Source organism: Haliotis rufescens, unplaced genomic scaffold (genome assembly GCF_023055435.1).
Source record: "Haliotis rufescens isolate VD_foot unplaced genomic scaffold, xgHalRufe1.0.p SCAF_1, whole genome shotgun sequence".
NCBI lineage: Eukaryota > Metazoa > Mollusca > Gastropoda > Lepetellida > Haliotidae > Haliotis > Haliotis rufescens.
In genome coordinates, this window is record NW_025963779.1 from 29,713,826 (window position 1) to 29,741,497 (window position 27,672).

The 27,672-nt window shown below is 42.4% G+C and overlaps 1 protein-coding gene across 1 annotated transcript; it reads left to right on the forward strand.

The window, feature by feature from the left end:
* Positions 1-2,797: 2,797 nt before the first annotated feature.
* Positions 2,798-18,592, forward strand: LOC124114096 (protocadherin Fat 3-like). Its single transcript, XM_046474649.2, has 11 exons — positions 2,798-2,920; positions 5,785-5,869; positions 9,434-10,115; positions 10,244-10,437; positions 12,670-12,912; positions 13,719-13,972; positions 14,965-15,145; positions 15,988-16,596; positions 16,942-17,047; positions 18,069-18,109; positions 18,351-18,592. Exons 1-11 carry the CDS (start codon positions 2,852-2,854, stop codon positions 18,503-18,505), a joined length of 2,619 nt encoding a protein of 872 aa, XP_046330605.2. The 5' UTR covers positions 2,798-2,851; the 3' UTR covers positions 18,506-18,592.
* The last annotated feature ends 9,080 nt before the right edge of the window (positions 18,593-27,672 follow it).

The following is a 27,672-nucleotide window of genomic DNA, read 5'->3' on the forward strand; positions in this document are numbered from 1 at the left end:
GTCTCAGTAGGTCAGCATAATATCTTCCATTGATAGTCTGGCCTTTTTCAAGATAGTCAATCAGCAGAATCCCCTTGGAATCCTAAAAGACTGAAGCCATCACCTTTCGAGCAGAATGAACCGACTTGGCTTTTTGGGGGGCTGGTGATTCCGGATGCTTCCGTTGTTTAGACTGAATTTTGGATTTTGGTTGAAAGTGATGAATCCAGGTCTCATCCATGAATACAAATCGGGCCAAAAAATCATCGGGATCTGCTTCAAAACGGCATAAATTGTCACGGGACGTCAGGAATCTGACACCTTTCTGATCCGCTGTCAAGAGCTTTGGCACCCATCTTGCAGAAACTTTTGTCATTCCCAACTGGTTGGTGATAATGTACTCAACCCTCTCATGAGAGATGCCCACAACACTGGCAATATGTTGAGTGGTCAATCGTCGATCAGCCATGTAATGCACCCGGGTAATGTTTTCCGGAATGGTTGCTGTTGAAGGCCTTCCTGGACGCGGGTCATCGTCAAGGCTCTTTCTGCCACGCTTGAATTCCGCAGCCCACGTCTTTACAGTGGAAAAGAAAGGGGCATCATCCCCTAAAGTGGAGACCATGTCAGCATGTATCTGTGTTGGAGTTAGCCCTTTCAGTTTCAGGTACTTGATGACTGCCCTATAGCCAGTTTTGTCCATTTCTGGTGATTTCAATGGGTAGGTTCACAAGATGGTCTGGTACAAAGACAATAATAACACTACAGTTGCAGTTTTTATGTCTATGATTCATTAAATGATTGTACTTGTTGGTGGCAAAAGTTTGTTTCAATCCGATTGAGATATCCCACTTAGGCTTAGAACTTTTCAGCCAGCCCTCTTAGTAACTCAAACATACTGATGATCGGAGGGAAACCAACTGCCACTGAGTATATAAAGTGTAGTACCTTCCAAAGTAACATGTGTGTTTGTGTGAAGTCGTGACATGATGGCGTGGATTTTCAGGGTGTTGTGAAGACTCACAATTGGTTTAACAGAACTCCCATCGAGCAATCTCGGGTAATTCATATCGTATAATGTCCCGTGAAATGGAAGTCACACGGAAGACTAGATAAATAAGATACGTATCCTTCAATGCACGTAATAAGACTCTATAGGAAGAAGCGCAGAATTTCTGCATGAGGCAGACATGAATAATCTGTAAAAAGCAATAAAGATTCAACAACTCTGTTTGGAGGTTTGATATTTATTCGGACGGGACGGAACGAGTCTGGGATTTGGAAGAGCAGTGTTTGCATGTTATTGGAATGAGATTAAGCACATCACTGAAGGTCACAGAAGTTTATCAGTACAAAAAAAATGAGAAAAAATATTTCATTTTCAGATTGCATATCCTCGTTTGAGTACGTGTATCAATCCCACAACCATCTCGTGTCTGAAGGAGGCCTCCGATGGCTCTCCAGCTGAACAGTTAGCGAGCCAGACTACACAGAAAATGCGCAGCCTCGTTATGAGGGGCACGGAGAGAGACGCTACCTGCCCCACACGGCAACAAGGACATTGAGTCTGCCCGTACGTAACACATACATGTATGCCCACTTGAAACCTTCTCAGACTACCGTCATGTTTATTTCATTGTCTAAGTAGGATGAGTCACAGTGGATAAATGTGCCAAGCTTTTGACAGGTGAACATACCATTGTCATTAATTCCACACTCATTCGCGCACATGCAACAACTGACACATCTAGGTGCTCTGTTATCCATATTCATCGGGGACATCAAACATGAGCGATAAAATACAAATTAACATAGATTTCTTATGAGGTCAGTACGTGTTTTATAGACCAGACAAATCTATGTTGTTATTGAAATTCATAGAAAAATTCCACTCATTTCAACTCTATTGGGCCCGTTAACAAGGACTAAATATCGTATAAAGTTTTTATTTGTTTTGTAATGTCATCCATCAACAGAGCAGGTTCAAGACAGAAGCATGTTCAGTAACTCGAGCTATGTTAATAGCTATATTCACGAGTACAACCTAACGATATAGATTAAGTCATGCAGGGTAGGATATGGGCATAGACTGAGGAGAAACAGTCTAGAGAGCAGCGCAATAAATGGTTAATTATGCACAGCGCTTCATGCACACTGAGATAAATGAGGCATGTGTTTGAGTGTGCGAGGGTGGGTGCGTGAATGCGTGCATGTGTGGCTCCTTGTACTAGCCTGGACTTTTGTCGGTTTTCTGGTGCAGGTCAACTGAGATACAATACCGCAGTTAAACATGGATGCCCCTCTCAGGCATTGTATACTGACTCTATGGCTACCGAGCCTTGTTTTATCCCCTTAAAGCCGAATTCAAGGTAGGGTAACAACAAGTACCTTCTTTTAACGTATGACGCGGCCGGAGATAGAACCACCGACCTTTCGCTCTCCCGGCTGACGTTCTATCCACAAGGCCGCTGAGGTGGAGATGATTCACCTGATGAACACTTCGCACCGACTAACATGAATCAGCTGCATAATATCGGAACAGATCTGTTGCACCAATTTTGATTGGCGAGATATCCTGTTTTTATCCAGCACGACATCGCGGTGTGTAACCGGGGTTTAACTCTACACGGATGACTGGCAGTACATGGGGTTCAGTCGAACCTCTCCGATTCTTCAAGTACTCACCACAATGGCTGAGCATTGTTCTCGGGCAGATCCAATGTCGCTGGTAGACAAGATCCTCTTGCGACCAACCTTCGCCGCTTTCAGATTGCATGACGACTTATGCTGCGTCTTAACCCCTGACCTTGAATTACAATGGCGTCCTTGTTGGTTATAAAGGAGTGGGAGATTGCCCAAGTCAGAGTTAGTGATGAAGGGACGGTGGGAGAACACCAGGATGAGACTTACGCACATACCAGGGGGGATGCTGAACACACAGGTGAAGTACATTTAATACATGCACATCTCAAGAAACAGTTTCCCTTTCTCATGAACAAATATTTTTGTTGACAATACTTGATAAATGCTTATCACGGAAACGTCACAGTTATTATCGTTGGTTTGTTCCACATGTAATATGTAATGTAGGCATTTGCCCATTTTACCTATGCATCTCCGGAAAAATTGCGCCTCAACTGCACCCGGGGAAAACTATTCCTCTATTCCACCCCCTCCCTCACCACAACTGTTCAGGGCAAGATATGTCTTGATGTTGTTAAACACAATGAAGGCAGTGAATAAGGTCAAGTCATTTGGTCAGAGCAAGATAGGTCTTGATGTAGTTAAACACAATGAAGAATTTGACTGGGGAGAAGCCATTTGATTAGGTGAAGATATCACGAATTATCACATTTTAAAGTCATTTGGTCAGAGCAAGATAGGTCTTAATGTAGTTAAACACATTGAAGAATTTCACTCGGGGAAAACCATTTGATTAGGTGAAGATAGGTCTTGATGTAGTTAAACACAATGAAGGATTTGACTAAGGAGAAGCCATTTGATTAGGTGAAGATAGGTCTTGATGTAGTTAAACACAATGAAGGATTTGACTGGGGAGGAGCCATTTGATTAGGTGAAGATATCACGAATTATCACATTTTAAAGTCATTTGGTCAGAGCAAGATAGGTCTTGATGTAGTTAAACACAATCAAGGATTTGACTAGGGAGAAGCAATTTGATTAGGTGAAGATAGGTCTTGATATAGTTAAACACAATGTAGGGTTTGACTCGGGAGAAGCCATTTGATTAGGTGAAGATAGGTCTTGGTGTAGTTAAACACAATGAAGGATTTGACTGGGGAGAAGCCATTTGATTAGGTGAAGATATCACGAATTATCACATTTTAAAGTCATTTGGTCAGAGCAAGATAGGTCTTGATGTAGTTAAACACAATGAAGGATTTGACTGGTGAGAAGCCATTTGATTAGGTGAAGATAGGTCTTGATGTAGTTAAACACAATCAAGGATTTGACTAGGGAGAAGCCATTTGATTAGGTGAAGATAGGTCTCGATGTAGTTAAACAAAATGAAGGATTTGACTGATGCGAAGCCATTTGATGAGGTGAAGATAGGTCTTGATGTAGTTAAACACAATCAAGGATTTGACTAGGGAGAAGCAATTTGGTTAGGTGAAGAAAGGTCTTGATATAGTTAAACACAATGTAGGTTTTGACTGGGGAGAAGCCATTTGATTAGGTGAAGATAAGTCTTGATATAGTTAAACACAATGTAGGGTTTGACTCGGGAGAAGACATTTGATTAGGTGAAGATAAGTCTTTTTATAGTTAAACACAATGTAGGGTTTGACTAGGGAGAAGTCATTTGATTAGGTGAAGATAGGTCTTGATGTAGTTAAACACAATGAAGGATTTGACTGGTGCGAAGCCATTTGATTAGGTGAAGATAGGTCTTGATGTAGTTAAACACAATGAAGGATTTGACTGGTGAGAAGCCATTTGATTAGGTGAAGATAGGTCTTGATGTAGTTATAAAAAATCATGGATTTGACTAGGGAGAAGCCATTTGATTAGGTGAAGATAGGTCTTGATGTAGTTAAACACAATGTAGGGTTTGACTAGGGAGAAGCCATTTGATTAGGTGAAGATATCACGAATTATCACATTTTAAAGTTATTTGGTCAGAGCAAGATAGGTCTTGATGTAGTTAAACACAATGAAGGTTTTGACTGGTGAGAAGCCATTTGATTAGGTGAAGATAGGTCTTGATGTAGTTAAAAACAATCAAGGATTTGACTGGTGAGAAGCAATTTGATAAGATGAAGATAGGTCTTGATGTAGTTAAACACAATGAAGGATTTGACTGGTGCGAAGCCATTTGATTAGATGAAGATAGGTCTTGATGTAGTTAAACACAATGAAGGATTTGACTAGGGAGAAGCAATTTGATTAGGTGAAGATAGGTCTTGATCTAGTTAAACACAATCATGGATTTGACTAGGGAGAAGCAATTTGATTAGGTGAAGATAGGTTTTGATGTAGTTAAACACAATGAAGGATTTGACTAGGGAGAAGCAATTTGATTAGGTTTAAGATAGGTCTTTGTGTAATTAAACACAAGGAAGGCAGTGCCTCGGGTCATTATATAGAATATGCTCGCCCATGACCATTATACCAATTTGTTAAAATCCACATGAACAGAACCAATCTGAAGTAGTGGAATAGTCAACTGACTTTAAATTTATTTCAGATATCACGAATTATCACATTTTAAGCATGGTTTTGCTTTATACATTTTCTGAACATAAACAGTTTTATCGACTTAAGTTACCATAAATTAATTTTCAGAATAATTCTTAGATTAACCGTAAGTCCCTGAGTTTAAAGATAAACCTAAAACAATAACTCCAGATAGGTCTTCTGAGCATCATTTTGTAGCATACTACTTCGCCTCCCCGTTTTTTTTTTGTCATTTTCATTGCTGCTATGGAAACGCAAATCGGAAAAAATAGGACAAATCTACCGACCGCCTGTCAATCATATACAAATTATTAAGGAATCCCCTGTGACTGACACTGAGAGATCACGAGCCTCGGAGGACCATTATCAAGTCCATCAGTCCGGCAATCTTGTAATTGATAACCATGTAAACTGCTTTTGGTAAAACAAGTCATGCTCTTTACGTGGTTTTGCTGGGATAACCATAAATGCATAAGAATAATTTAATGGTTGCATGTATGTGTGTGTGTATATAGTGTTGTACTTTAGCTTAAACATGCAGAACAAATTTCTCTTTCTTATTCTTGTACAAATGTCTATTACTCTTATCGGTCTCCTTTATGCCAGGGCTTACCCTGTGTGCCACGCCCCTACAAGGTGGAGATGTCACTCCTCGTGCTGCAACTGATGGGAATAACCATGTCTAATGCAGGTGAGGCTAGTGCCACATGGTCCAGCATAACTACACGTTCAACAAACATGTACACCCATACAGCCATCTCCACTACACAAATCAATTAACAGAAAGACCTGTGAAGATTCGGAATAGATCAGGTCTTCAGCAACCCATGCTTGCCGCAAAAGGCGACTATGCTTGTCGTAAGAGGCGACTAACGGGATCAGGTGGTCAGACTCGCTGACTTGGTTGATGCATGTCATCGATACCAATTGCGTGGAGGCGACTATGCTTGTCGTAAGAGTCGACTAACGAGATCGGGTGGTCAGGCTCAAGGGTCATCGATCCCAATTGCGCGGATCGATGTTCATGATGTCAATCACTGGATTGTCTGGTCCAGACTCGATTATTTACAGATCGCCGTCATATAGCTGGAATATTGCTGAGTGCGGCATTGAACAACAAACCAACCAACCAACCAATTGCGTGGATCGATGCTCATGATGTCAATCACTGGATTGTCGAGTGCGGCGTTCAACAACAAACAAACAATTAACAGAAAACATAATTTGTACTTAGACCTTGTTTACAATGCGGGATATTTACCCCACTTTCAATAATATTCCGGGGACAATCATCTGATGCGCTGTAAGTGAGTGATTATGGTTTTACGCCGCTTTTAACAATATTCCAGCAATATCCTGGCGGGGAACTACAGAAATGGTCTTCACACATTGTAGTACCCATGTGGGGAATCGAACCCGGGTCTCCGGCGTGACGAGCGAACACTTTAACCACTAGGCTACCCCACCGCCCCACTGATGCGTTGTGTTTCGCTGTACTTATAATCGCCGTTCGAATCAAGATGTATTTGTTAACACCCAGACTCTCCTCCCAAATCCCTCCAATAACTGAAATATTGCGCTCTAAATTGCACACACACACACACACACACACACACACACACACACACACACACACACACACACACACACACACACACACACACACACACACACACACACACACACACACACACACACACCACCACCCCCACCCCCAGGTCCTGATAATTTTAGAATATCTGAAAACAATGAGAATGTTCACTGCCTCTTTGTCGCGGCTAGGCTCAGTAGTTGGTGGCATCGCTGGTCTCGTTTAAGTTCGTTATATTCTAATTAAATACAGTGTCGGTGTTCCCAACATGTCCTGATGTGAACAGTCGGTCACTTTGGTTGCCATGGGCACGGTTGATCACATTGGATGTTTGTGGAACACTCAGGGGGAAGTTAATAGGTTTCCTAACAAAGAGTAGCTTACAGCAAGCATGTAACTCACATTACACCAACACAGCCATGTGTTTGTTAGCATAAACACCATATCACTGCCTAGATCAATCAAGGCAAGTACGTACGTAAAGCCACGTATGTTTGAAGACGTATCGTTTGCCACAACCCCATCTAAGCTGTGTAATCTTAGGATTAGTTAGATTATATACCCCAAATATTTGCGGAAAAGTATCCACTATCATTTAATGCCAATATTCACAAGTTATTATAACGACCTCCAATCTGTCCCCCTAATAGAGAGCGTCTACCCGGAGCGCGGTAGGTCGGCAGTGCCCTGGTCGAGGCATACGAAAATACGTTGTGTGCTGGCACTATAGTGAGTGAGTGAGTGAGTTTGGTTTTACGCCGCTTTTAGCAATATTCCAGCAATATCACGGCGGGGGACACCAGAAATGGGCTTCACACATTGTACCCATGTCGGGATTCGAACCCGGGTCTTCGGCGTGACGAGCGAACGCTATAACCACTAGGCTACCCGACCGCCCGCTGGCACTATAAAACCGTCCTTATTTCGGTTAAAGACAAGCAGCCACACACACACACATGCATGTCGCTTTATAAGCGCAATTATTTTTGACGCGACGTAAAGACCCAGTTCACTTCATCTGTTCTTCTAATATATTACAGTAAACTACGGTTATAATGAACACGCTTATAACGAAATGACGGATATGACGAACTTACTTTTTTGGTCCCGACTACTTGCTGTAGTTATGCTGTAAATGTGCATAAAACGAACTACGGTTATAACGAACTAATATAAGTAGTCAATTGAGTTCGTTATAAACGTAGTCTACTGTATTTGAAAACTTGAGTTAAATCAAAGTTTACAGTTAAGCCACGGTAACTTCAAGTTCTCAGGATCGCTGAATATGTATCGAGTTATCCGGTGTTCGATACAATGAGGGTGTTAATGTCAGATGACGATGCCGCTATGGATTTATCAGGAACATAATCATATCAAAAGTTGTATCGAGTTCCAGGTCCAGTTTGAGTTAACCAGATTTCACATGATGGACGTTGAATAAAACGTCAAAAACCCATTCCGTAATCACTTGTTTGATAGGCATTACTTAGAAGTTGGCGGATGACAAGATAGACACAATTATATGGATAACAACTTCTTTAATACTGTAAAAAGCGACGTTTTGGTATAGATCCTTATACCGTTGTCAAGTATTAAAGAAGTTGTTATCAATAAAATTGTGTCTATCTTGTCATTCCGTAATCATAAGGTATTTCCGCTAAAAGCAGAGTCCTCTGAACAATTCCGAGAAGAAATCTCTCCTACAATCCGAAATTCGCAATCCGCAAATATCCAATTACTAGCCACGTGTTAATAGAATCGGACTACAAATACTGGTCATGTCACGTCCTTCTTACAGACCACCATTGAGGCCCCTGTCAAATACTTGCGTACCTTGGGCAAGAAACCTATGATTGTGGGTTCGAATCCCGGTTCGCCCCAATTATGTTTCTAGGTTTGTCAGCACCATTCCCGTGCTCGTGGGTTTCACCGAAAGGGTGAACGTCTGAGACATGCATCACTTCGGGCTTTCCTCCCACATCAAGCTGACACGCCGCGATATAACTGGAATAATGTTAAAAGCGGCGTTAAAACCCAACTCACCCTGTCAAATACACTAACGCGAATCCGACTATATCATGATCACCATTCTCTGAATCACCATCAAACAGTAATAAAACCAGGTGTTCGCATAAAGATGAGTATCTAGCCCCACTGAGAGCACCCGTCACAAACGGGGACGGTAATGTGTGAAGGACTGAGTGAGCAAGGCTTTACTCTTTTAGCTATATGAAGTGCCTATTTGTTACGCGATAAAATTCCACACCCCAAAGCATGCTAAAATGCATTGTTACCCTGGTCAGTGGATCAGTGTGCACTCGATTTTCATTCTCAGCTCCCTAGGGAGTATACATCCCAAGATGCATCTAAGGCGTTAGGCAATTGCATTACAATCTCATTCTACCGAGTACCCATTGTAAACAGGCATATTTCGAACAAAGTCACATGTCAAAAGACACATAGGCTACATGTTGCTTGGCTCTGTAGATGGTTGACGGCGAAGTCCTATCACACGAATTTGGCTCCACACATTGTTACCATGTGGGAGGTCGAACAGGGGTCTCAGGTGTTACAAGCTAACGCACTACCACTGAGCTAAACCAGTGCCCCATTTTAAGAAAGAAACCAATCGTCATATATGTATCAAATGTCTTCTGTATACAGGAAGATATGTCTACCAGACAACGTCCAGTGACAACATGAACTACTTCCTCAACGATCTCGGGGTCAAGGTCACCGGAAATAGCCCTTTGATCTTTGAGGTGAAGACTTGTCAGGACGCCATCATAAGATTAGCAGAGACTAAAGACCTCGTAGGCAACTATTACGACGTAGTTCTTGGCGCAGGCTCCAATACCTGGAGCGGACTCAGAGACCGCTGTTCTGGATGTGGGGCCAACCCGATCCATTTTGAGAGTATCCTCGACTGTGCCTCGTACAAGGAATTGTGGGTGGCGTGGAACGGAAATGGTAATGTGACAGTGGGTACGGGAAGCGACGTCAGCAAGAACGTCATACTGACATTATCGGATCCTGTCCCGTTTGAGATTCACTACATCACGGTGAGCTCCTACTATGGTGTGACAGGAGAATGGAAGATCGTGGTTGACGAAAGTCCCGTTATCTCCAACCCATCACAGGACGGAGTAACCCTGGTGTCTGTAAGTGAGGGGACGCCCCAAGGGGAGGTAATTCTGAACATCCAAGTCTCCGACCCTGAGGGCGATAAATTGACATTAACTCTCTTTAATGATGATACTGGACAGTTTGAGATCGATCATACCGAACTGAAAATTCATAAAAAGCTGGATTTCGAAAAAGCTTCATTTCATCATCTGATACTAAGGTGAGATAGTAATATTTTATTTCCCTAATTTTATAACCCAGTTCGTCTTACATGCATTTAACGTATATGAAAACATCCAACTTTGTTTTAGAAAAAAAATATTCCTTTCGTTGAAACTATTTTTTCAGCGTTAGCGATGGTCACAATGAAGTAAACGTATCTCTGACAGTTGACGTCATTGACGAGTGTGACGAAGTCCCAAATATTCATCTTAGTGACGTCATGACTATACAAGAGGAACTTTTAGAAGGATCTGTGATTGGACAGATGTACACCGTTACCGACAAAGATAAAAACGACGCGTATACTTTCAATCTAACAGGTAAGTCTGTTGTCTTCGGTCCGAGGATATCAAAGTAATTGAGTGACTAGGTTGAGCATGACGCCGCTTTGATCAGTATATTGACCTATGTCGTGGTGTGTCTGTTCAATGGACAATATAGCGACAAAACCCTTTCCATACCAAAAGAAATCTCTGCATAAAGCAGAGTCGATTGTACGATTCCGACTATATCACGAGCATGTGTTTATAAATCACTATCAAATAGAAATGACACCAGGTGTTCGCGAAATGGTGAACGTATCCTGCCCCACCGGTGGCACCCGTTACAAACACATGCAAAGGCAAGTCAACTGTTCACCTGAAAAAGCACGGGAACATGTGGTACAAGTCAAAATAGGGAATTGCATCGGACATCAACTTTGTCACTGATGCGTCAAGAGAAGTCCCAGGAAAACCTGGTCCTAGACGCCTACCATATAAGCCCTATCAAGGGTGTGTCTCACAAACCAAGGGTCATAATCCGAGAGAATCTGGGATTCGAACTCACGACCAGATTACCCTAGCGCGGCTAATTAAGGGACGCAACTCTGCACGGCGAATTACAGAGCCTTATAGCACTTAAACCAGCTGTGCTTCTCTGAGATAGCATCACCTGTTACAAATAAAAACGACAAAATCCTTTCCATGATCACAAGAAATAAGAGTCCATTGTACGATTCCGATTATATCATCAGCATGTGATTATGCATCGCTATCAAAGGTGATGATTTCCGGTGTTCGCGAAAGGTAAGCGTATCCTGCCCCCGCCAGACAGGGTTACAACAAGTACCATCTTTTAACGTCTTTTGGTATGACGCGGCCGGGGATCGAACCCCGGACCTTCCGTTCTCCGGGCGAACGCTCTACCACTAGACCACGGAGGTGGTCCCCACGTATAAAGAGTGAGTGAGTTGGGTTTAACGCCGCTTTTAACAGTGTTCCAGTTATATCACGACGTGTCAGCTTAATATGGGAGGAAAAGCCCGAAGTGATGCAGGTCTCGAGTGTTTACCACTTCGGTGAAACCCACGAGCACCCACGTATAAAGAAGAACCGATGGCCGTACAAAGGCCAGTCCACCTGAAAAAATATGGAAACACACGACAGAACTCAAAATGGGAAATTGCACAATCTTTTGTCGCTGACGCCTCAAATTTTGAAATGTCCTCCTCATGCCTAATATAAAACTCTTTGAAAGCCCCACTAAAGCATTGAATACCGTTACCCTGATTAAACAGCCCACAATCACTCCCCTACACTGCTTGGGCAAACTAGGGAGTCCGTCTGACATGACAGCAAGAGAGACAGGTTCCCGTTAACCTTTCCGGAACAACTTTTACCAGCGATGAAGTACGCTTTTTGAGTTTGGACATAATGGGCTGACGTCATGACGCTGTTGCAATTACCTCCCCCATGATCTAATGTATCCTTCGTAACATCGTTCTTTCATTACTGTCAATCAAGATGGCGCATCCACATCAGTTGTCGTTGAAATAGTTTCTTAAAACTTGTCCAATATGCATATTTTTACCCGGGAAGAGATATGGCAATATGATGTCAACCATCTCTCATGCAGCGGGATTTTCCCAAACATTCAAACCACTGTCCGTGCCTCAGCAGCCACAAACAGTGTTTTACGACAGAAAACACGTCAACTCATAATAACAGTTAGTCAATTAGCCCTGTTCTTGGATTTTCAATTTAAGGCACCCCTCATTACAGGTTTCTTTTAAAACCCATCTCTAATAAAACACAAAGTTAATTTTAAATTCGGCATCTTAGAAAATTTTATTTCTTAAATATGCTCTTTGTCAACATGTGTCGATCACTAAATTTGTTCGTTTTCTTGTTGTTTAATGCCGCTACTCAGGAATATCCCAGCCATATAACGCCGGTCTGTAAATATTCGAGGCGGAACCAGATAATCCAATGATTAACATCGATCTACGCAATAGGGTTGCAATGACAAGTCTGCGAGCGTGACCACCAGAACCCGTTAGTCGCGTCTTACAAGCATGGGTAGTTTAAGACTAATTCTATCCAAGATCTTCACGGGGAGAGGAAAAGCGTATCTTTCGTGAACGCCTATCAACACATGACAATCACTAGGATAGTTTAATTACTAGAATGCTCAGATTTTATGTCCACATCTGTCGATAACTAGAACAGCTTATATATGCTCAGACTGTATGACCATAACTGCCAGTTACTGGAAGAGTAATTTATGTCTAGGTTCTGACTCCTCGTATTTCAACATCAACGCTACTTCCGGTCAGCTGACGTCTCGGGGTCGGGTGGACAGAGACGGGGTGGGTGGACGGCAATATTTAGACCAGCTCCTCCTCTGGGTGCAGGACAGCTGTGGACAGTCGGTAGCCGTTAACCTCAACATCACCGTCCTCGACATCAACGACAACCCGCCTCACTTCTCCGAGGCAGTTTACTATGCTAATATCACAGAGAATGGCACGTCAGGTGAGTAGGCAACTCCATCGGTTCTTCTTTATACGTGGGGACCGCCTCCGTGGTCTAGTGGTAGAGCGTCCGCCCGGAGAGCGGAAGGTCCGGGGTTCGATCCCCGACCGCGTCATACCAAAAGAGGTTAAAAGATGGTACTTGTTGTTACCCTGTCTGGCGCTCGGCATTAGGGGGCTAAAACAAGGACTGGTCGTCTCGGAGTCAGTATACTGTGTCTGAGTGGGATATTCATGTTAAACTGCGGCATGGTATCTCAGTGAGCTAGCACTATAAGTCGGCATCAGTCCGGACTAGTACAAGCAGCCACACAAACACACATGCAAGCACGTCGCTATATAAGTGCAGTAATCTTGGACGTGACGTTAAACCCCATTTCACCTCACCTTTATACGTGCCCCTTGATGCTTCCGAGCAGAAAAGGTATCCGGTACCAACATGTTTGTCTATTAAAATGAGATTCTAGTCAGCATGTTGGCAGTATGTGAGTAGATTATCACATTCTCATTACCTATTAAAATTACCTGTCTTTATCGATGCTAAACTGGATAGAATAAAGGGATGCCTAAATCGTTGCAAGGGTCTTGAAATATTTCTGATTTTGGGATAAAGTGTTGATATGTTCATAAGAAAATACATTGGCAACATCTTTTTCGTTCGTTGGCAGGTCAATAAACAAAGTGACAGGCACATTTAGGAAGGGTTATGGAATAATCTCCAGTCACGTGCGATATACTTTGGCTGTCACGTGCGATATACTGTGGCAGACGAGTCCGTCTATTAGTGTTGTTGATGACTAATTGCAGAATATATAGTGGCGATATTGACAGTAACAGACGCTGACAGTGGCAGCAACGGTAACGTCACGCTGACCTTGATCGAGGGTGATGACTCGTCTAATCCAGTGTTCACCTTGGATGGGGGTGTATTGAGTGGGCGGAGCCAGAGAGCTGACTATGAGGCCGGTCCGAGTGGACACCGCTACCTTTTGACCATACAAGCCACAGACACGCCAGACACAGATCAGCCACTGAGTTCCACTTGTGTCGTTGTAGTGGAGGTGAGTGGGCACTTGTATGTAATTATGTCTTCATTATAATATTATTCACATTTTCTGTAAAATCAGGAACGAGCTACTAGTTATGCCTTTGAGCAAAACTACAATAGCTTAATACTTTTTTACAAATGATGACATTTGTGCTGAAGATATAAACAGATCAGGTCATTCTAACGTCAGTTGGGAACAGTGGGCGAGTCGGTAACACGTACATTTGTACATATCCCCTTTGATTTGATAGATGCGTTTCATTTTGGCCTCATGTTTATCTCGTTTCGTTTTGATTTATGTATTCATAGAGACGTATTACATCGAGACTGCTGATAGCTGTAGTATTTGTAAGGTGTTACCCTTCTGAATGATGTAGTATTTGTAAGGTGTTACCCTTCTGAATGATGTAGTATTTGTTAGGTGTTACACTGCTGAATGGTGTAGTATTTGTTAGGTGTTACACTGCTGATAGCTGTAGTATTTGTAAGGTGTTACCCTTCTGAATGATGTAGTATTTGTTAGGTGTTACACTGCTGAATGATGAAGTATTTGCTAGGTGTTACCCTTCTGAATGATGTAGTATTTGTTAGGTGTTACACTGCTGAATGATGAAGTATTTGCTAGGTGTTACCCTGCCGAATGATGTAGTATTTGTTAGGTGTTACCCTTCTGAATGATGTAGTATTTGTTAGGTGCTACACTGCTGAATGGTGTAGTATTTGTTAGGTGTTACACTGCTGATAGCTGAAGTATTTGTAAGGTGTTACCCTTCTGAATGATGTAGTATTTGTTAGGTGTTACACTGCTCAATGATGAAGTATTTGTTTGATGTTACCCTTCTGAATGATGTAGTACTTGTTAGGTGTTACACTGCTCAATGATGAAGTATTTGTTTGATGTTACCCTTCTGAATGATGTAGTATTTGTTAGGTGTTACCCTGCTGAATGGTATAGTATTGATAACGTATTACACTGCTGAATGTTATGACTGTCACTGTCCTCAGATTGTTCCTGACAACGAACACACTCCGTCCTGGGTGTACCCACTCCCCGGGGAGACCGTCGCTACGGTTGAGATATCGGAGTCGGTGGGGATGGGGATGTCTATCCTGACCCTGGCGGCGACAGACGAAGATCTTGGAGCCGACGGGACGCTGACCTTCTCTGTTGTGTCTCTAACATTAGGTACAGGGTCGTAGATAGGCAGTTCAAGACTGTTCCACTTGAGAACAAATAAAGAAAACCCATTTAGTAACACGCTTGCATTCTTTTCAATTTCACTCGATAACATGTGTTTTAATGAAATAACACTCTCAGCCGCTGCTAATTCCAATCTGCCTCAATGACATCATTTTCAGACTTAGATCGGTCAGAAAATGTGCCACGATATCAACGTCAGTTCACTTGAAAAGGAAAATATGTTATTTGATTTTTATAGTGCTAGCTCACTGAGAGGCCATGCTGCAGTTTGACATAAATACCACACTCAGACAGTGTATTGACTCCAAGCCGACCAGTCCTTGTTTAATCCCCTTAAAGCCGAGCGCCAGACAGGGTTACAACAAGCACCACCTTCAAGATCGTTTGGTATGACGCGGGCGGGAATTGAACCCCGGACCTTCCGCTCTCCGGGCGGACACTCTACTACTCGACCAAGGAGACGGTCGTAAGCTTAAAGAATAACCACGCTATAGTCGAATGCTGACACACACATTGACGGACTCAATACTCATTGTATTAAGATGGGTGAGTGAGTTGGGTTTAACGCCGCTTTGACAGTATTCAAGTTACATCAGGGCATGTCAGCTTGATGAGGAAGGAATGCCCAAAGTGATGCAGGTCTCAGACGTTTATAACTTTGGTGAAACCCTAAACCCAATGTATGGTTCTGACAAGCCTAGAAACATAATCTGGGCGGACCGGGATTCGAACCCACAATTATAGGTTTCTGGCGTGCCCTGCGGGATGTTGATGAACCGATTTAGAGTTGCCTATGTAGCCTATTTACCACTGTATCTTTGTTTCAGCAAATGGGTCGATCTCACCACCATTCTTCACGCTAGATTCAACGTCGGGGTTGTTACAAACAGCCTTACTCCTCGACTGCGACCCCGACACCGGGGGCACGGAATACTTTGATTTGGTTGTCATGGTTACTGACAACGGTGTCCCATCGAAATCATCTGAAAAAACAATACGTTTATTAGTTGATGACGTCAATGACAATCCGCCAGAGACAGACGTCAGAGAAGATGTAGTTGTCGACTGTGACAAGGACGTTGGTGACATCATTACTTCCATCAACGTCACTGACGCCGATGTCTCCAAGGGAGAGTACTCTTTCGGGATTATATATTCTGATATCGATAGCGTCAGCGTGAATGAAACATCAGGGAGTCTTATACTTCAGTCGAAATCAATAAACGATGAAAATAGAAATGTAAGTATTGTTATAAAAGTGACAGATGGGACTTTTAGTGTGACAGTGATAAAGGTGTTACATTTACGAAACTGTTCCTTGGGACATAATGAGTCAACAGACTCAACACCACCAGCTGAAACTATCCAACAAACTACGACTACATCTACTACGGTAACGCCATCATCCCAATCTCAGCCACGGCAGGGCGGATCAGGTGAGCTAACAGTGTAAAGGGCGTCCAGTGGTATTCTTACTTAAACAATCTACTAGGTGTCCTTTGGTAAACAGCTGTTAAGTTTTGATGGGAATGTAGACTGGTCTTGAGACATATGATGGATTATTCAGTAACTATTTTTAATCTATTAACTATTTTTTATTGTTAGTCTGTTATACATGCCACGTTTTCCGCTGGAAAGGTGGCATTATAATCAAGGAGGGGTGTGTACAGCTTTACTTGCGGCGGCGACCAATCGTTCGAGTGTCATTCTTTCAGTTCCAAGATTTAACACAAATAGTGATGCTCAGCACATTCTCACACTCACTCACTCACTCACTCTAGATAATGACGGCGTTGTGGAGGTGTGGTCACTGCGAGCAGCTTGTGGAGTTCTTGGGATCACCCTGGCGGGGACGGTCACTACAATAATCATCAGACATATGCTGAGGTTAGTAGACTGGACATGTTTTGTCAGACATATACTGAGTTCAGTAGACTGGACATGTTTTGTCAGACACATGACGAGGTCAGTAGACTGGAGATGTTTTGTCAGACATACACTGAGGTCAGTAGACTGGACATGTTTTGTCAGACACATGCTGAGGTCAGTAGACTGGACATGTTTTGTCAGACACATGCTGAGGTCAGTAGACTGGACATGTTTTGTTAGACATACACTGAGGTCAGTAGACTGGACATGTTTTGTCAGACATACACTGAGGTCAGTAGACTAGACATGTTTTGTCAGACACATGCTGAGGTCAGTAGTCGCGATGTTTTGTCAGACATACAATGAGGTCAGTAGACTGGACATGTTTTGTCAGACATATGCTGATGTCAGTAGACTGGACATGTTTTGTCAGACATACACTGAGGTCAGTAGACTGGACATGTTTTGTCAGACATATGCTGATGTCAGTAGACTGGACATGTTTTGTCAAACATATGCTGATGTCAGTAGACGCGATGTTTTGTCAGACATACACTGAGGTCAGTAGACTGGACATGTTTTGTCAGACACATGCTGAGGTCAGTAGACTGGAGATGTTTTGTCAGACATACACTGAGGTTAGTAGACTGGACATGTTTTGTCAGACATACACTGAGGTCAGTAGACTGGACATATTTTGTCAGACATACACTGAGGTCAGTAGACTGGATATGTTTTGTCAGACACATGCTGAGGTCAGTAGTCGCGATGTTTTGTCAGACATACACTGAGGTCAGTAGACTGGACATGTTTTGTCAGACACATGCTGAGGTCTGTAGACTGGACATATTTTGTCAGACATATACTGAGGTCAGTAGACTGGACATGTTTTGTCAGACATATACTGAGGTCAGGGTGGGTGTGGATGGATGGATGGATAGATGGATGGATGGATGGATGGATGGATGCATATCGAGAGTATGGTAAATCTTGCCTTCGTGGCAACTACTTAGAAGATGATTCTTTTTATATTTTACAGCACATCAACGAAATCAAAGAACGACTTCACAGAAAACAGGGGTATGTTAATCGTAGTTATATAAGTGCAACATTTCCCACTAGAGTCCGGTTAACCAAATGTTGTTCTGCGGTTTTTATATTGTAACATGGCGACTTTGTTAATCGTCATGATTGATTTTATTCTTTGCAAATGGAAACAATGTCAGACGATATTTTCAATACGATCGCCGTTCCGCTCTTCTCAGTCATACTTAGTTTGTGTAACTATGTAACATTATCCGTCACAAATAATCATTTTCAGTTTCCCCTACAAGTACTTCAACCTCCTCCCAGCTTGATGGACGGACAGAAATTACCACCTATACCTCTGTTGAATCCTTGGCAAGTAACGAGTTACCTCCCTTTACATGTCGCCCTGAAGCAGTACTTATGTATTCGTCACTTGTGCCGGAATGACACGAGACGGTCACTAATGACGTAGCATGGCTACTTCCGCCCGTGACTTACATTCCGCTGTCACAATCATGTCTTGCACCTTTCGATTTATTTTTGTAAACTTTTTATAAACATACATTATTATCCAAACATTGACAATTAATGTCACAAGGAAGGGGAAAGTAATAGTTATTGATGTGTTTCTGATCTGTTTTCAGGACTACTTCTTGTAATGACAGGCTGTCATTCAAGCAACAAGGCTCCCTTTCATGGTCAGACAACCTCGTCATTCTGTCAACTGTTTGTCAGACAACCTGACCACTCCTTTCAACTATTGGTCTAACGAATTCGTCACTCCCTCCCACTGTTCTTCAAACAAACTGGACACTCCTCCCTACTGTTCTTCAGACAAACTGGACGCTCCTCCCACTGTTTGTCAGACAAACTGGACACTTCCTCCTACTGTTTGTCAAACAAACTGGCCACTCCTTCCTACTGTTTGTCAAACAAACTGGACACTCCTCCCTACTGTTCTTCAGACAAACTGGACGCTCCTCCCACTGTATGTCAGACAAACTGGACGCTCCTCCCACTGTTTGTCAAACAAACTGGCCACTCCTGGTCACTCCTACTGTTTGTCAGACAAACTGGCCACTCCCTCCTACTGTTTGACAGACAAACTGGCCGCACCCTCCTACTGTTTCCTAGACAAACTGGCTACTCGGCCTACTGTTTGTCAGACAAACTGGCTACTCCGTCCTACTGTTTGTCAGACAAACTGGCTACTCCGTCCTACTGTTTGTCAGACAAACTGGCCACTCCGTCCTACTGTTTGTCAGACAAACTGGCCACTCCCTCCTACTGTTTGTCAGACAAACTGGCCATTCCCTCCTACTGTTTGTCAGACAAACTGGCCACTCCGTCCTACTGTTTGTCAGACAAACTGGCCACTCCCTCCTACTGTTTGTCAGACAAACTGGCCACTCCCTCCCACTGTTTGTCAGACAAACTGGCCACTCCTTCCTACTGTTTGTCAGACAAACTGGTCACTCCTTCCTACTGTTTGTCAAACAAACTGGCCACTCCGTCCTACTGTTTGTCAAACAAACTGGCCACTCCGTCCTACTGTTTGTCAAACAAACTGGCCACTCCGTCCTACTGTTTGTCAGACAAACTGGCCGCACCCTCCTACTGTTTGTCAGACAAACTGGCCGCACCCTCCTACTGTTTGTCAGACAAACTGGCTACTCCCCCCTACTGTTTGTCAGACAAACTGGCCACTCCCTCCTACTGTTTGTCAGACAAACTGGACACTCCCTCCCACTGTTCTTCAGTCAAACTGGCCACTCCGTCCTACTGTTTGTCAGACAAACTGTACACTCCCTCCCACTGTTCTTCAGACAAACTGGACACTCACGCCTACTGTTTGTCAGACGAACTGGACACTCCCTCCTACTGTTGTCAGACGACAAACTGGACACTCCCTCCTACTGTTTGTCAGACAAACTGGACACCCCCTCCTAATGTTTGTCAGACAAACTGGCCACTCCCTCCTACTGTTTGCCAGACAAACTGGACAACCCCTCCCACTGCAGTTAAGGATATCTGAGAAGCATGGAATGACAAATTAGCTCACAAGTTCGCCGGCTTTCGTTAGAAGCGTTCGCTATATCTCCATCAGCAGTGACGCATCATGGTGCAAGCCACGCAGTTAAGAGGAGTGTCTCAGCTTCAGCCGTTCTAAAACAAATGTTGATTCGGTTACCTTACGTGATGAGTCAGGACATCATCGTGATGACAATACTGAGAAGCTGTGTTCTCGTGAGCAGCCTGAACGTGTTTGATGTGTCACCATGTTGTAAAAAGAGGGGATGTTACAGACATAAGCTGGATTTATTCTCGCCGTAATGATGTCTGTAGAACCATATGCTACACGCTTGTAGCTGTGAATCAAGAATAGTCTGATGGATAAGATGAATAAAACAATATAGAAATTCAGCGATCGTTACCACGAAACGACAACTTATGTAATTATCCAAGTCAGAGCGTTAACATCCTGCAGTCAACGTATGAAAAGCATTTAATGAAGATGCATGTATTGTTTCACATGTTTAGGAAACCTGTCTCCCAATTGCTTTCTGCAGAATGTGAGCTTGCGCCCAGACCAAAGGCCATAAATCTGAACGTTTGTTTTTTGGTTTGTTTTACAGAAGGCACACCTAGACTGCTCGATTACATACCATGAACATAATTATATTGAATGGTTTGTGTGAATCGCAAGTCGTAGAACAACTGATGCACTCCTATAGGCTGCTTGTTATCAACACGGTGCAGAAATTACATTTTTTCAATAAATTATTGCTGATATTCCTTTATCCGGCTAAATATTAGGGCCAAGAGTAGCAAAGTTACGTACATTGGTGGTACAAGGATCCGCTGACCGTGGGTTCGCCTTGGTTTGTCAGCACCATCCCCGTGCTAGTGGATTTCACTCAGGATCAAACGTCTACAGACTGCATAACTATGGCCTGGTCTCTCGTATTCAGATGGCACACAGTTAGCTGACACAAATACTCTACTTCATTACCTTAAATTACTCAGGGTACATGCGAGACTTAAGACGACCTGTATGGGCGGCCATCCGGTCAAACATACAAAGTTGAGGTGATGAGGTGAAATGGGGTTTAACGTCGCGTCCAAGATTATTGCACTTATATAGCGACGTGCATGTACGTGTGTGTGTGTGTGTGGCTGCTTGTACTAGTCCGGACTGATGCCGATTTATTGTGCTAGCACACTGAGATACCATGCCGCAGTTTAACATGAATACCCCACTCAGACACAGTATACTGACTCCGAGCCGACCAGTCCTTGTTTTAGCCCTTTAATGCCGAGCGCCAGACAGGGTAACAACAAGTACCATCTTTTAACGTCTTTTGGTATGATGCGGCCGGGGATCGAACCCTGGACTTTCCGCTCTCCGGGCGGACGCTCTACCATTAGACCACAGAGGCGGTTACAAAGTTGGACTATAGGACAAAAGTACGCAATAATAGTCAAATGTTACGAATAAAGAAACAATGTTACAAATAAAGGTCATTATTTCATAAAAAATAGTGAATTCAAAATACAAAGAAAAGAACAATGTGTACTAACGTCAGTGCACAAAAGGATCTCTAAACTGGAAAAGGACGTCGTTGACAATTAAGAACGCCAGACGGCGCTGCAATTTGTAAAACATTCCGAATTTATTCGGCTTGTAACGCCGTGAAAATGACAAATGCATTCCGAAGTGCTCAATGTATTACGTCATTACTCGTGCATTCAGGCTGTGTGTTAAAGGCGTGTGACTTCACACAGTTGTAGGTAATGACATTCAAAAGTTAACGTTTTCAGATATAAGGGTCACCCACACAAACTTATATGGCTGCATGGAGGAACATATTATAGTACATATTTCGTATGAACATGTCCCACAACCTAAATATACATGATAAATTTATATTTTGGAATGTATATACCAAACAATACTTCTGTAAAGTAAATAACTATATTTTAGTAGATTATTTGTTTTGATTTAGATACTATAAAGTGTGAAAACATGAGAACAAATGCATTTCTTTCTTCTTCGGCATATCTGTAAGACACACCTTTGAAGTGTGCAGATTGTGGAGGGGAGATTTCTGGGTTTTCGTGGTGGTTGTTTCGGTGCTCTGTCATCAGCTACCCTACTTTGGAACTGTCAAATCAAGAGACTCTTAAAGAAACAGGCCAACATTGATGTAGTATTCAAAAGAAGTAACGTTCTTCAAAACATCATCAAAACCACAGGAAAACCACCATCCAGCCAACAGCAAGAACCATCAAGAACAGTGTACCACATACAGTGGACGTGCCTACACAGGCGAAAATCAGACTTATCAGACCATATCCGTGACAACCATCATCAACCGTGATGAAGGCTATTACAATATTTTTTAAAGGAAAGCTTGAAAGCTCTACACGCCGGTATGTTGAAAAAAAGCGCTTATCTGACTGTGCGTCCCACTAGCAGAACCAGTTAAGAACAAAGGTCCTGTCGTAAACAAGAATGTATGTCGTAAACCCTCGTCTTTCTCATTTTAATAGACGAGAGTAAACATGCGAAACAAACGCGTCCGTAATCTTTGATTTCCAAACTATGTAATATAAGGAAGAAAATTCGAACGTTTGAGGTTTCTGTTTCCTGAAATGTGTTTACTGACGTGGGAAGTGAGACGCGATGTACGGAAGAAAGAGCTCTCATTTTTCCATTTGAAACAAATAATTTCGAAAGTGAGAAGTAGGAAGCGGTGTAGAGCTTTCAAGCTTTTCATGTTTCAGGCCCCTCACAGAACTAAAGTTTGAAAGATGAATTGTCAAGTGATACCCGGACCCTCCTGCATACCATCAACTCATCAAAGATTCCAATCAGACACAATCTCCGGGTTCATGTTCCTCCCTTTATCCTCTTATTTATGTTACTGACATTCTTTTACTCAGCTTGTGTAAATTACAGGATTCTCACTCCACTGCAACCACACCCAATCTATTCCAATGTATAAACTCTACCTCATACTTGTATAAATGCCTCTCATTCATCTGTACATCACTTGCTTAATCACGATGTTAGAGTGAGTGAGTGAGTTGGGTTAAACGCCGTAGTTAACAGTATTCCAGTTACATCACGGCGTGTCAGCTTAATGTGGGAGGAAAGCCCGAAGTGATGCAGGTCTCAGACGTTTACCACTTCGGTGAAACCCACGATCACGGGTATGGTGATGACAAAACTAGAAACTTAATCGGGGCGAACCGGGATTCGAACCCACAACCATAGGTTTCTGGCGCGCACAAGGGACGCACCTCTGCACAGCGAATCGCGGCGCCTTAGACGACTGGGCCACCCGTGACCCCTAACGATGTTAGAACCTACACCGAAACGTCGCTACTAAATGTAACAAAGAAGTTGTTCATCCATATATCCTATCCTTACTTTGAACTTCTACTTCTAAATACCTCTCAAAGATGCAATCACGTTGTTTACATATTAAGACCTATTAACGCTAGTTGGCATATGTTCGTTTTTGACATCCTACATACCGACGTGACCCTTTAATAATGACTATTCGGATTGGCATGGCAATGTTAAAAATGTTAAAAATAAATTCGAGGTTGCATGATTAGAAAACACATTCCGACTGTCACTTTCATGATCTGGTAAGCAACGCTTAGATTGGTCGGATGAAAGGTCGTTCTGACGTGACCCGTAATGGGATGTCCTCAGATCTTTGTTTAGCGATAGCGAGAACTAAGATCTGATTTTAATGAGATTGGATACATATGTTACATTATCTGGAAACACATGTGTCGCTAATGGTGACTAGAGGGACGGAAATATGTGCCTGTGTTGAGTTTATTTGTAGAGGTTTATAAATTTGTTGCAGTTTTCTCCATGATTTCTTGTCGGCAATTCAGATTTTAAGAGTTATTCATTATTGATGCAGACGTTACGCTAAAACAGCATGTTTTGTAACGCTGGTGATAACCTTTCAAACGATATTTTATGTTATAGTTGTTATGATTAATATTTTATATATGTTTTACCTTCCATATTGAAAGTATAATCTTTTTCTGTCACTTCATAACAAATGAAACACAATTATATTGAAATATTGATTAAAAACAGAATGTTTAAACGTCAAAGCATAAAATCACCAACAGTATGGATCACAACAAGAACATATACATTTTATTCACAGAATATCATTTTGAAAGTATTGAAATATATCTGGATGATATTTCTGACCCATTGTGTCATTGTGTAACTGTGAGTCAGAAGTAAAATACGTGCGTTGCTAAAGTCAAACGTAAATGTCCATAACCATGAAATTAATTTGCTTTCTTGTGTGCAATAGATAACCATAATTGTGTTTTCTTTCATAGTTCTTGCTTTTAAATTAATTCTTTTTATAGTAAGGGAACATTTCATTCTTGAAGTAATCAATAATACATACGATTGTATTAAGTGTGGTTTTATTATTCCAATAATAAACTGGAAATAATTGGAAATTAAATCGGTTGCCATGTTAACAGAGATGAGGTGAACATTTACAAGGTTGTATATATTGTTTAACCATTAGTGTAACTATGCTCTTTTCACATGTTTAATGTATGTTAACGTAGGTTTTTCCCAAGAATAAAGGCGTGTTGTTGGCTTCATCTTCAGAACACTGCTGTGCTTCTAGACACACAATATTGATGCTAGCATATTCAAACTGACAATAATATAGTTTGAATAAAATCACAATCCACATAAACATTAAAACCATTGGTCAGTACCACAGACTTCATATTTCTATATGGTCTTGTGGTAGAGTGTCCGGAGAGCGGAAGGTCTGGGGTTCGATCCCCGGCCGCGTCATACCAAAAGACCTTAAAAGATTGTACTTGTTGCAACCCTGTCTGGCGCTCGGCATTAAGGGGCTAAAACAAGGACTGGTCGGCTCGGAGTCAGTATGCTGTGTCTGAGTGGGGTATTCATGTTAAACTGCGGCATGGTATCTCAGTGAGCTAGCACTATATATCGGCATCAGTCCGGACTAGTACAAGCAGCCACACACACACACACACACACACACACACACACACACACACACACACGCGTCGCTATATAAGTTCAATAACCTTGGACGCGACGTTAAACCCAATTTAACCTTACCTCACCTTATATTTCTATAGAAGGTGTTTATCAATTTTGTTGGTCTTGTGTTCTTTGATTGAGGGCAAAGGTGATTGTGGGCGCCCGAGGGCCTCGTTGAGAACTGCGTCCAGGGGGGGAGAAGCCTACACTTCACTCCGGGTTTGGATTTAGTGTGTGTGCTGAACGAAATGACTGTCCATGAAGTTACAAATATATTACTATTGGTAATAAACTGCCCGGAACAAAAAAAAACATACACCCATGTTTGACGGTACCTAAAATGAAACAAACAAGAAATGGTTATTCGATGGTGATGTATTTGATACGGCACCATAGTTGTGTTTTGAACCTTAAGTTTACAGGGGCGGTCGGGTAGCCTAGTGGTTAAAGCGTTCGCTCGTAACGCCGAAGACCCGGGTTCGATTCCCGACATGGGTACAATGTGTGAAGCCCATTTCTGGTGTCCCCCGCCGTGATATTGCTGGAATATTGCTAAAAGCGGCGTAAAACCATACTCACTCACTCACTCAAGTTAACAGTGTTTCGACGATTGTTTTAAGTCGAGTAGCGTTTTGATGACGTTTGTAATGTTTTGGTCAAATCCAGTTTTCAGTGTGTTCGTTCTCTGGCCCGGCAGTTTATAAAAAATAGTCTCTCGAAATTTGTTATCACAAATTATTTTCCCGTGGGAATGATTTGTGTTATCTGCAGTCTGTGTACAGGCAATAGTATCTTCCTTACTATACGATATTGCGATGCGATAGAGCATATTCGGTTGCGAAAGGGCGATACAATACGACAGTTTAATAGGAATCTATCGTTCTGTCTATTAAGACGATAAAGCGATACAACAGCACGATACAGTTCTGTCGCACTGCCACATAACGCAATCGAATCGCAATATCGCGTTGTAAGATGCGGCGATAAGCCAACGGCTCCTCTAAATTACCTTCCTCGTCAGACACCCTGTGTGGCATCCCCGACACCCATGTGCCCGTGAGACGAGATGAAACGCCTGGAAACTGATTTTGACCAGAACAGTAGTCTGTCTTACAGACCCTGATACAAATATATCAACTACAGCCCATGCATGTCTATAATGTTTGGCAAGTCTAGATTACTGCAAGAGAATCACTGGGCTCCCTTTTTATTATATTTTTATTAAGATAACTGAGCAACTGTTTTTTCTGTACGATATGTTCATTTCAGAGACTATATGTTAGTCTACAAGAACAGGAATGGGATAGTTTACCGGATAAGGTTCACTGGAAATATCCTCAACAACTAGGAGTGACACACCCGTAAAACTATGCTAACTTCAGTGTCCAATGGGCGATCTTTTTCAATTTATCTTCCCTTCACTAACCCGCTAGGTGCGCTGACCCGGACGGTCCAACCTTAAACTGACGGCGCATGTGGTATGCGCGACATGAGCACTACATGTCACTATGACGCCTATAGACAGTTAACTAGTATAACCATCTCTGTCGGCAATTGTCACGCTTGTGTGTGGACAGCATATTTTTTCGCTTAAACAATGATTTATCTATTGTCATGCCTGGAAATAAATGTTCCTTGATTTAATGATACATCAGGGATGACCACGACTGATTATATTGTAACTTAACCACTAGATAGGCGTTCCATGCGGTGCGGTGGGATCAGCTGATCGTTCATTCCAGGTCGCTTTGTTGACATTTTGCAATCGGTACTGAAAGTGTTGCCCTTGATGTATGAATATCACTCTTTTGTAAATTAAGTAGATTTTGTATACGTTCCTATATCTATGTTGTAGTTTCGTCGAGCAGGCTACATCATATGCATGCATTTCAGTTTGTACAGCGGTACGCGAAATGTGAAGGTCTTATGCAACGTTAAGTTGCCCGTAGCCTCAATGTTGTGAATATTGACAGCAACACATGTAAGTATTTGTCAGATATATAACTGAGAGCAATTTATACAGATGCTCAACGCGTTTGGTTTTAGAACGATGACAATGTAAACGAAATACTTTGGCCCACAGTATGCTATTTCAAGGCGTTGTTACCTTGTAACACAATCTACGTAACTCGGTTCAAAATCGATTTTTAAGCGCGGGTGAATTGGCGACGATGGACTGACGTGCGTACCGGGATTTGCACTGCGGTGAGCGTCGTCATCATGAACACTTATGCATGGCTTATAAGCTTGGTTAGCGGGATTTATGTTCTAAACTTCGGACATTCTGGCTTTCTAAGCTTCATGGAAGACAGAGTTGGGCGAGCTATGGGCATTGAGTTCACTAACTTTAAAGTTCGGAGTCCAATGCTATGTGCTGCGGAGTGCATGAAAAGGAAGAGGTGCAAGTTTTTCGGTCAAAAAGGAAAGAAATGCGGCTTTCAAAAAGGGGCCATTCTTCCCAAAATGCACACATGCAGAGAGTTGAGAGACTTCATCGTCAACTTTCCAAGCGTAAGTTTGATAATTTATT

Coding starts and splice junctions, on each gene's coding strand:
- LOC124114096 (XM_046474649.2), top strand. CDS start 2,852: ATGAAGGGACGGTGGGAGAACACCAGGATGAGACTTACGCACATACCA. Junction 13,973..14,964: donor CTTGTGTCGTTGTAGTGGAG/GTGAGTGGGCAC, acceptor CACTGTCCTCAG/ATTGTTCCTGACAACGAACA. Junction 15,146..15,987: donor TGTTGTGTCTCTAACATTAG/GTACAGGGTCGT, acceptor TCTTTGTTTCAG/CAAATGGGTCGATCTCACCA.